Genomic DNA, 11,882 nt, shown 5'->3' with positions numbered 1-11,882 from the left:
TCTGGACCCTTGTGCCTACCTCTGGGTTTTGGACCAGGCCAGGAGACACTAGAGGGAACAAATGGTAAATTACCCACCACTAGCTTGGTGGTACTTTGAGTTCTTGTCTTCTTTCCCAACCCTTTTACCACTACATGTTTGCTTTTCAGAATCCTTAAATAGATTTTACCTAGAACTCAAGCTCTTTCTCTGCAATGTTATTGCATTTTTCTAGTAATTCATTTTAATATATTTTGCAAGAACATTTGTCCTCAAATTGATTGGGAATTAAAAATAACGATTATTCTGGACGATGGAAAAAAGGCTACAGGGGATTTTGGAGGGAGAGATGAATGGGGATTGGATATTTCTATTAACAGTCATCAAGCATAAAAAAAATGGAACTTTAGAGTTGGACTTTACAAGTCAAAATGATGCTAATAGTTTCTGCATGTAGTAGACATAGACATGACATTCATTCCAACTTTGATTCATGCAGTGCCATTTGGAAATCACAAAACAATCTTTTCCTTTCTTTTTCTGAAATTTCCTGGGGGTGACATCATTCCAGAAAGGTTATAACTGAGCTGATCTTTGAAGAAATTATCTGTGACAGGAAAAGGACCTTGTTCATTTTTAAAGATCCTTTTCCTCTGCATTCTTCAAATTGGATACATTCTGTTGTTTTGTCTTAGAGTACACTGTCTCTCTGTTATATCAATTCTATCATTTCTGCTACTGAGTCCTTCCAGATATTATATATTTCACTTCAAAAATTTCCATTTTTATTCAATAGTTTCTATTTTTCTGCTGAAACAAAAAACTACCTTGCCATTTATTTCAAGAGTATCTGTTTATCTCATAGACTATGGTTCTAATTGCTAATTTAAGGTCTTTATCTGATCATTCCAATATCTGAGTCTTCCCAATTTGGGACTCTATTGATTGTGTTTTACCTTGAGAATTGGTCATATTTGCTTGCTTTTTTGTTTGTTGAATTTTTTTATTGTATAATGGACATTTTGAATATTTTGAATATTATGTTGTAAGATTCTGGATCCTGTTTAAATTCTCTGAAGGAGATTTAATTTTTTTCCATCAGACTTGGTTAGGTTTAGACCGCAAGCTCTGCCTTACCGTCTGTGGGCAGTGGTTTCCATGTCAGTTCAGTTTTAGACGGCTGTGCTATTCACAGCTTAAGTCTGCATGCATCACTCAAAGTTTCTACTGGTAATCTGGGACTTGGGCAGTGGTTTACATTGTAGTTCAGTTCTCAAAGCCTTTGCTGTGCTGCTGTGAGTGTTTCCTGCACATGTGTACCTTTGGGGTAGTCCAGGACTTTGATTCATTCATATAGAAAATAAAGGCATTCTCTCCTCCCTCTCTTTCCTCTGCAAGATTTCCAGATTCATTATTAATTTTTATCAAAGTACATGTTTCATATAGTTCTCTCTTTTATGATTTGTTATATTTAAACTTTTTATTCCACTACATGAAAAAAATTATAATTTTACTCTCATCCCTTCCCTCTTTGTCTCCCGCTCCTAATATTGGATATTTACATTATCTTTTATTCTATTGGCTGCATTTGTAACATTTTATTTAATATACATAAGCCTCTACTTCTTGATCTATCAAGTTGCATAACTTCTTCAATTTCTGAGTTCACATGGTGGTAATATCTATGCTTTTTCTTTCCCCTTTCATTCCAACCTTTCAAGAGCTACATTTAAACCATCGTGTTATCAATGCTGTACTCCTTCCAAAGGTTCACAGTACATGTTTAAAATGTTTCATTTAGGCTGGGCGCGGTGGCTCACGCCTGTAATCCCAGCACTTTGGGAGACGGGCGGATCACGAGGTCAGGAGATCGAGGCCATTCTGGCTAACATGGTGAAACCCTGTCTCTACTAAAAAATACAAAAAACTAGCTGGGCGTGGTGGCGGGCGCCTGTAGTCCCAGCTACTCGGGAGGCTGAGGCAGGAGAATGGCATAAACCTGGGAGGCGGAGCTTGCAGTGAGCTGAGATCCGGCCACTGCACTCCAGTCCAGGCCACAGAGCAAGACTCTGTCTCAAAAAAAAAAAAATTTTTCATTTAAAAGAACACAAAATAGTGTTTGTACGATTCTGATTGGATAAATATTGTTCAATACTGGGACAAGTCACAGTTCAGGAGTATATGCCTTCCTTAAGGTCCTATGTGATACGCTGGCCAATTGAAGAATGTTAATAGCATCAAGCAAAAGGATTTCTTTACCTTTTCTCCCTCAGTATTTAAAATTATGTTACTTGTTTGAATTACTATTTTTGCATATGTTAGATATATATATACGCATGCTTGAATATATGTATGCATATATTTCCAAGATTTCTAAGTCCTTTTTTTTCCTGGGAGACCTCCTGCTGTCTGTGACTTGTGCAGACATGTCATTCTTACTGGAAAAGCACATTTTCAAGTAACTCCCTAATGTAGGATGTATGGGAAGGGAAAGTTTCTACCTAGGGATATGACTAGAAATGTCTTTGTTTTTCCATTTGATTGATAGTTTGCCTGGGTTTAGAATTCTAGATTGAAAGTTATTTTCTCTCAGAACTTTGAAAGCTCTGACCCACTGACTTCTAGCATCCACTGTTGCATCAACCAGGAGATAGAAGGAATGAGGATAATTCATTTATTAGCCAATCTCAGACCATGGACTTCTTTCAGAACTCTTTGCAAGTCAGCGATCGTAAAGATTCTCCTTTGTCCTGAAGAGGTAGGCTGGGATATTGAATTTCTATAAAGCACTATGTTTCAGTGCTTGTCTCTCTCAAAGTTGTTAGTGGACTCTTCTATTGAAGGGCCCCTTTACCTTTCACTGTTCTAGGAAGGCAGCAGTGCTGGTCATGGTGCTGGTGTAGTCTTTGCTCTCAGGAATTCTAGTTGTATATATAATTTTTCTTTATTTCCCTTTTCTTCAATTACTCATCCAGTTCTCCTTGTACCTTGAGCTAAAGTATAAAAGTTGTGGAAGGCAGATATTGCCCTTGCCAAAATAGTAACATTTAATTAACATAAAGCAGAAAGGGCTCCAAAGGGAATGTATAGTAAAGGAATATTCTGTAATTCTTCTATAATGCGGTTCTCAGTAGAAAATTTCAGGTATAGGCCAGGCACGGTGGCCCAAGCCTGTAATCCCAGCACTTTGGGAGGCCGAGACGGGCGGATCACGAGGTCAGGAGATCGAGACCATCCTGACTAACACGGTGAAACCCCGTCTCTACTAAAAAATACAAAAAAAAACCTAGCCGGGCAAGGTGGCGGGCGCCTGTAGTCCCAGCTACTCGGGAGGCTGAGGCAGGAGAATGGCGTAAACCCGGGAGGTGGAGCTTGCGGGAGGTGGAGCTTGCAGTGAGCTGAGATCTGGCCACTGCACTCCAGCCTGGATGACAGAGCGAGACTCCGTCTCAAAAAAAAAGAAAAAAAAAAGAAAATTTCAGGTATATTAGTCTGCTTCTACATTGCTATAAAGAACTACCTGAGAGTGGGTAATTTATGAAGAAAAGAGATTTAATTGACTCTCAGTTCATAGGCTGTACAGGAGACACAACTGGGGATGCCATAGGAAACTTACAATCATGGCAGAAGGCAAAGGGGAAGCAAGCACATCTTCATATGGCCAGCATGAGAGAGAGAGAGAAAGGGGAGGGGCCACACACTTTCAAACAACCAGATCTTTTGATAACTTTATCACAAGAACAGCACTAGGAGAATGGTGCTAAACCACCCCCATGATCCAACCACCTCCCACCAGGCCCCACCTCCAACATTGGAACTTATAATTCAACATGAGATTTTGGTGGGGACACAGAACCAAACCATATCACTAGGCTAACCAGTATTTATCATTTTCACCATCTGCATTCAATTTTTCTCATCAATTATTCCTGTTTTGTCTTTTTCAGCAGCAGAAATTGCAAGGAAATCCAACAAAGAAAACCAAATCAAAAAGACCAGATCCCCTCAAAGGACAGAAGGTTATTGCAAGATGTGATGAAAATGGCTTTTATTTTCCAGGTAGTTTTTTTTTTTTTTAATTTTGTGAAGCTTTTGTTAAATAATTTGATATTGGGGACAAGAAGTTTCAACCTGTGCTTTTGCTAGAACACTGACATTTCACGAGCTGGCCTGAGCTAGTCCACTTGTCACACAGAAGAGAAGTGAAATATCTCTGGCCAGCTTATGAAATGAGCATATTTGGTCCCCCAAAAAAGTAGCCAGAAAAAAAATGCACTTATTTTAATTTCTCATTTTTTAGTAAACAAATTTTTATTACCCATCTGCTGCATTGCATGTATGTAATATTTTGAAAGTACTGGTCTAATGGTATGAGCAAACAGATGAACATTCTTGCTTTTTGGAGATTACATCTTAAAGGAGACAGACAAGCAATGAAATAAACAGATAAAATATGTGGTATGTCAGATACAGTGCCATAGAGAAAAATCCAGCCACAAATGGGGTTGAGAATGTCGGGGTGAGGGTTGTGATTCTATATCTGGTGGTTAATGAAGAGCTCCTGGGGAAGGTGACATATGAATAAGGACTTAAAAGAGGTGGGGCAAGCCATGAGATTATCTGGGGAAGAGAGTTCTAAGCAGGAATAACAGCGGTGCCCAGACCTCAGAGGGGAGTGCACATGTGTGTTGGAGGAAGGGCCATGAGACCGGGATAGCTGGGCCTCAGAGGTTTGCCCCAGACTTCCTGGGGGATGTGGTCCCTGAAGGAATCAGCCAGTTGCAATTCACCAGGGGGTGGAGGTAGAAAGAGAGTTTCATGGATGGTGACAATAATACGTGTGAAGACTTAGAAATGAAGAAAAACATCTATATCTGGAGAAATAAAATTGATTCTGGCTGGAACTTAAAATGAGAAGGAAGGGTGGAAATAATAAACCTCTTCAGAGAGGTAAGCACAGGGCTATGCATAAAGGGTCATATTGAGGATTTGCACTTTACCCTCAGGGCAATGAGAGCCACATTTAAAGCAGTGAGAAACACAATCACATTTGAAGTTTTCAAAAGCTGTCTGCCACTGCTGTGTGAAGATTGGATGCCAAGGGGTTAGGGTGTCTCTCTGGTCCCTGGCTTGGGGCAGTAGATAGATAGTGGTAACTACAGGAGATGGTGGTGTGAACAGAAAGACAATGAGATGTGTCTGCGACGTGATGAATTGCGGGTGCCTGCAAGATGCCCAGAGGAAGATGTCAGAGAAGCAATTGGAGATGTGGGTCTAGAGTCTGGAGATAGAGATTTGGGAGACATAACCACAAAAGTCATCACTGAAATCATAGGAAGGGCCTGTAGGGAAAAGGGAACTGGGAGAAAACCTTGAGGAAGGTCTGTCAGGCAAAATGATTACGTTGCAGGATTGGTGTGGTGGGTCACACCTATAATCCCAGCACTTTGGGAGGCCGAGGCTGGAGGATCGCTTGAGGTCAGGAGTTCAAGACCAGCCTGGCCAATGTGGTGAAACCTCATCTCTACTAAAAAAAAAAAAAAAAAAAAAAAATTAGCCGGGCACCTGTAATCCCAGCTACTTGGGAGACTGAGCCAGGAGAATTGCTTGAACCTGGGAGGCAGAGGTTGCAGTGAGTTCACGCCACTGCACTCCAGCCTAGGCGACAAAGTGAGACTCTGTCTCAAAAAAAAAAAAAGATTACATTGCAGATAGGTAGTTGGCCTTTCATAGGCGTGATCTATCTGTCAACAGTTAAAAGAATAATTATTATTTAAATTTAATTGAATAATACTTTAGGTGGGAAAAAAATACTTCAGCAGGATTTTTGGTTTCCAGCAGGCACATATGTACAACTGACAACAGGGACAGGTTATTTGAATGTGATAAATGTGCTTGGGAGTTGCCTGCACAAGAGTAAATGTGGATCCCAGCACTTGGGATGAGCACGTAGGCTAAGGCGTGACACCCTTCTTTACAACAAGGGCTGGGAATCTTCCATTTCTCTGGGGTGCAGATTTTCTAAGAGGTGATTATAGAAGGCCACTCCTGCTTGAGAAATGTTGATTTTCTGAATTTGAGCCTTGGAAAGCATTTTATGGTTAAACTGGTAGTCAAATGAAAATGCTTGAAGTGAGGCCAGGCACGGTGGCTCCTGCCTGTAATCTCAGCACTTTGAGAGGCCAAGGCAGGCAGATCACCTGAGGTCGAGAGTTTGAGACCAGCCTGACCAACATGGTGAAACCCTGTTTCTACTGAAAATATAGAATTAACCAGATGTGATGGTGGGCACCTGTCATCCCAGCTATTCGGGAGGCTGAGGCAGGAGAATCACTTGAACCCAGGAGATGGAGGTTGCAGTGAGCTGAGATCTTGCCACTGCACTCTAGCCTGGGCAACAGAGTGAGACTCTGTCTCCAAAAAAAAAAAAAGAGAATAGAAAATGCTAAAATCCTAAAGCAGACTGGATTCTAAATGGTTGGGTTAGGGGCTTGGTGTCACTTTGCTGGCTAAGGCCCCAGAGAAATGTAGAATGGCTCGAATTTCTACCCAGCACCATGCTTGTGTGATGAGAAAATTCTAAAGACCTACTCAGGGTAGTAGAGGAGACAGGGCTAATACCACGACCGTGTGCAATGCCTGAGGCTACAACAGAAATTTTTTTAATGTGCAATTAGAGGCAGAAAGTACATACTATACTCCCAACAGCCGCATGGGATCTGACTAAGCAGGAATTTTTAATTTGCAGTGTAATTAAACTTCAATAAATGAACTTGAAGGAAATATTTGAATTTAGTCATATAATCGGTAATTTTGATTAGTGTCTAAGTAGTAAACTAACTTTGACTCAGCCAGATTAAGTGGCAATGCCTGGGTTATCTCCATGAGCCTAGTTTTTGTGCCCTCTCTCTCCAGTCACCTGATCTTTTCCTTAATTGGGAATAACTTTACTTTCATGGTTGTTTTTTATTAAAAATTCAAACATTCAGAAAAGTCACAAGAATAATACAGAAAACCCCAGTATACTCTTTACCCAGATTTGCCAATTTTTAACATTTGGTCACATTTTATCACATATATTATTTTATTCTCTGTCTTCACACATACATACACACATCTTATTTTTTCTGAACTCTTAGAAATTAGGCAACATTTATCATGTTACTTTATCCCTTAACACATCAGTGTGTATTAAGAGTAAGAATAATCTCTTAATATAATCACAATAAAGTTAGAAAATTCAAAAACTGTAACATTATTATAGTACTTTTATTTAATCTGTATATTTTGATTTTGTTAATTGTCCCAGTAATGGCCTTTATCACACTTATTTTCTCCAGGACAGGTCTCGGCTCAGAATCATGTATTGCATTTAGTGGACACGTCTCTAGCTTTCTTTGACCTAGAACCATTCTTTAGCCTTTCCTATTATCTTTCATGATAGTGACATTATTTAAGCATAAGGCCAGTTATTTTATAGAATGTCCTTCAATTTGGGTTAGATTAGATTCAGGTCATCATTCCCTGCCAGGATACTGCCGAAGTATGTCATGGTCCTCCGGGTCGTCCCGTCTAGAGGCACGTGATGCTCACCTGCCCTCACTGGTGATGTTAATTTAGATCACCTGTTCACTGTGAGGCACTATTTTCCCTCACAAAAAAAAAAAAAGAAGAAGAAGGCCAAATAGAATTTTGCAGAGCACAGGCGTGACATCCTTGGTGACTCCTCTTCTGGTAACTATTGTTCAAAACCTCCTACACACATTTTTAGTAAAAAACAGCTCACTTTAAAATGCACCTCAGCAGAAGGCAAGATTGGAGTCACTGGATTGCGGTGTCCACTACCTAAAGCCAGGTCCACGCGGAAGCAGAGCTGGCCAGGCGGGCTGTTGCCACCGTCGCTGGGATTGCGGTGGGGATTTCCCTGTGGCCAGTGTTATTCCAGGGGTCAGTGTGGGTGATCCAGTTGAGGAAATGACCGTGTTGTATGGAGCGATAGCCTGGCTTATCTGAATGCTGAAAGACAAGGAGGAAGACACATTTTCAACCCTTATTTGAAATCATTATCTGTGGAAATTGGGTCATCCTTCCTGTTGTTCTGTGAGAAGCAGCATTTTACTTCGGGAAATCCACGGTGATTTCTGCACTGTGCCACAAGAACAAGTTATCATGAAGGAAAAGGGGACAAAACGGAACGGTTTCTCAAGTATAATTAGCTCAGGTCAAAAAATCCTGTGTTTTCATGTATTTGAATTCTGCCTCTTGCCTATGCTGGCCACCCGACTGCAGTCACTTTGTTTCCCTGTACCTCAGTGTCCCTGTCTTCTCCAATGGGATTTAAAACAATGAAACCGTTCGTAAGTTGCTGTGTAGATTAAATGTGATGATGTACGGCCCTTTGTTAATTCCGCGGAAAGAGTTTTTCTGCATCCCACGTGAGAGCGCCTCTTAGGAGTAGGGATAAACCTTGCCTCCTCTCCTGGGGAGGAGGGAGCTGCTTTCCGTTTCACGGCAGCCTAGAACTTTTCACAGCAAGTCAAAGCAGCAAAAGTCAGCACGGCGGGTAGAAAGGAAACCTCCAAGACTGGAAGGAGGAGCGGACACAAGGACCATGAAAGATGACACTGCCAGGGAGTGGGCCACTGGAGGGATGCTGTGGCTGGAGCAGAGTGAAAGCCTTTTTGAAGAGGTGGAATTCAAGCTGGGCTTTATATATCAGAAGGTTCTTAGAGCCAAAGGTTTAAAAAAAAAAAAATCCAGTCTCCAGCCTGAGAAAATCTGGAGCAAAGGTTCAGAACCATTCATGCATCTTTCACCACACAAACTGACTTCCACTGTTTACTCAGATTTTGACATTAATTTTCTGAGCCCTGAGCACCCGCAGCATTTTTGCTGAAAGCCTCTATCGGAGCACAGGCCCCTTCTCCAGCTGCATACAGGACAACCCCGACTGAGGCAGGGAGCCAACTCATCCCCAGGGAAGCACTGGACCCACCAGCCTCCACCCAGAGAAAGAAGGGAGACAGTGGAGGCTCTGGGCCCGCCAGCCTCCACCCAGAGAAAGAGGAGAGGCAGGGGAGGTTCTTCAGCTTGGCCAGCCTCCAGAGCCCAGGTCCTCAAACAGGTCCAAGAGATTTCAGAGCTGGGAGACACGGCCTCACCTCTCAAGGCTGAGGACAGAGAGAAACTACAGGGTAAGGCAAGCCAAAAATTGGAGCTGATCTTGAATCAGGACAAAAGAAATGGTAGCAATCCCTTAATTACATGGAGAAGGAGCAGGTACAGAGGCTTAGCAGTAGTGGGACAGGCCAGTCCTGGCCCCTCCAGCTGCCTACAGTACGGCCACGTGGGGGCCCGCGAGGCCAGATTGAAGACAGACCATAAGAAACTGTGCTCATTTCTGGAGACGAACAAAGACTCACATCTACAGAGATTTTACAAAGAAGGAAGCTGAATTAAAGGAACTAAAAAGAAGTCATCATAAGGATCCAAAAAGTTTAGGTCCAAAGAAGAAAGTCAATGATAAATGGTTTAGGCTTCGTTGGCTATACAGTCTCTGTCACAACTTCTCAGTTTAGGCAAACAACTGAAAAGCTGCCTAGCGGTTTTGATACTGGATACTGCGAAGTCCCAAAGGCTAAGGATTTGAAGAGAGTCACATGGGCCAATGTGGCTGTGGTGGCAGCCCAGACCCTTCCCTGGGGCCGTGGGAGGGACGTGGGGCACACAGTGCGTGGCAGGAGACAAGTTCCCTGATTCTCAATCAGGAGCGGCTCTTGTTTCCAGAATAGAGATTATTTCTAAAAGGTAGTATTTATTTTTCTGATTAAAAGGGTAAAGTCAGTTTATGGTAGAAAATGTGTGAATAATGTGTAAATATTTCAAAACCCAAATTAAACATTTCAGTCCTATCAGAAAACACAAAATGGTAAGCTGGCTTGAGTGTGCATATTTTGCAAAAAAAAAAAATTCATTCCTTTGGCCATTTAAAATAAGACACATGAATCAAGATGAAAATCAGCAGCTGTCTCTTTGCCCCATGAGAGGACACAGGGCTTTGCTCAGCAGGCAGGTGAGCCAGGACCCGGGAGCCGCTGCAGCACGTGCTGGGGAACCCAGGATGCCCACGCTCGTTTCTGTCTCCGTGAGGGTCTGTGAGCAGCTGATACTGCCAGGGGAGGTGTCCAACGTCATCATCTCCCCCTTAATGTTTAGAATCCCTTTTCAATGGGAAGGTAAATTTCAAGTCAGATAAATGACAAAAAATGTGCATCTTAACACAGGTATTTTCTTTTCCTAGAATGATAATCTATTCTAATAATCATATTAAAAGGTATAACAAAATTATCATACAATTAAGTAATATATGTATGTGTGTGTATATATATGTATATATATTAGGCTGGTTCAAAAGTAATTGTGGTTTTGGTCATTTTTTTTCATGGCAAAAACCACAACTACTTTTATACCAACCTTATGTATCTATCAGGCACTCCTTCAGTATAACTAAAAAAGAAACTTCTTATTTTTTTTTCTTTTCTTTTCTTTCTTTCTTTTCTTTTCCTTTTGAGACATAATTTCGCTCTTGTCGCCCAGGCTGGAGTGCAATGATGCAATCTCAGCTCACTGCAACCTCCGCCTCCCAGGTTCAAGTGATTCTCCTGCCTCGGCCTCCCGAGTAGCTGGGATTACAGGCATGTGCCACCATGCCCAGCTAATTTTTGTATTTTTAGTAGAGATGGGGTTTCACCATGTTGGCCAGGCTGGTGTCGTACTCCTGACCTCAGGTGATCCACCTGCCTCAACCTCCCAAGGTTCTGGGATTACAGGCGTGAGCCACCACGTCCAGCCTTACTTCTTTTTTCTTTGTTCCTTTCAGCTGTACATTTTGGGGAAGCTGAGTATGTTCAGTCTAGTCAGATGAAAAGCCAATTTGGATAGGAGTTTATATTTCTTTTTTACTTTCACAATTTAATTAACAACATGTATTTTCTATCTAAGTATTATGGAAGAAAATAGGGCTAAAGTAAATGAAAATATCAGGTGGTAGGAGGTGTTTGGGAAGAGGATCTTTATTTCCAGGATGCATGTTCCTGTCAGGACGGAGGCTGATGATGCAGGGTGAACAGATCTCGTCCATTCTCGCCAGTTCTCATCTCAACGGGTGCCTAGACCAGGCATGTGCATCACCATTTTGAGCTGGTCAACCCAGTAGGCATCCTATGGTACCCAACATTATCTGCTGGAGAAATCAAAGGGGCACACTGATTTAAACAGGCAAAGTGTTCTCACTCAGTGTGGCCAGAAAGATAGCACAAGCCTACGGGAAGGGATGTTGTTTGTCTTTACATTTTATGTTTTCTTTGATTCCTTGCAGGGGTTGTGAAGAAGTGTGTGAGCCGCACCCAAGCACTGGTGGACTTCAGGTATGGAGACACCAGGGTCGTGTCCACCTCCTTCATCATGCCTGTGGGGGGCGCCATGCCCTGCCCACTGCTCCAGGTACCCAGTCCCTGATGTGTTCTGGCCCCTTTTCACCATCCACAGAGTTCTGGATAACAGAGAACGCCAAGGCGACTGTTTGGCTCTTTGCTGAACCTACACGGACTCCTGCAGGGAGGGTGTGTTTGGGCAGGAAGAACCATGGCCCCTGTTCTGGGACCCGTCGCCTGGCGATTTCTTTGCTCGTGACGCTGACCTGCCAACTCCTTGTTGTGTAGCTCAGGGCTGCACAGACTTGTTTGCATTGCACCTTGAGGTCCTTGTCCCTTTACAAGACAATAGAGGTTGGGGAAAGGGCATTGCTGTAGCTGCCAGTACTGTGGACACTTTTAACTGCAAAAAATTCTATTCTATTCTATTCTATTCTATTCTATTCTATTCTATTCTATTCTATTCTATTC

General features: G+C 42.2%; 1 protein-coding gene across 1 annotated transcript in view; it reads left to right on the top strand.

Moving 5' to 3' along the window:
• VWA3B (von Willebrand factor A domain containing 3B) overlaps positions 1-11,882 on the top strand; it is a 233,983-nt gene that overhangs the window by 206,214 nt on the left and 15,887 nt on the right. Inside the window, 2 exon segments of the mRNA XM_023211441.2 lie at positions 3,927-4,038; positions 11,357-11,481. Coding sequence (XP_023067209.2) covers positions 3,927-4,038; positions 11,357-11,481 — 237 coding nt within the window.

The sequence above is a fragment of the Piliocolobus tephrosceles genome, chromosome 15, assembly GCF_002776525.5.
Source record: "Piliocolobus tephrosceles isolate RC106 chromosome 15, ASM277652v3, whole genome shotgun sequence".
NCBI lineage: Eukaryota > Metazoa > Chordata > Mammalia > Primates > Cercopithecidae > Piliocolobus > Piliocolobus tephrosceles.
Note: the sequence above shows the minus strand (reverse complement) of the source record. Positions and strands in the feature narration are given on the sequence as shown.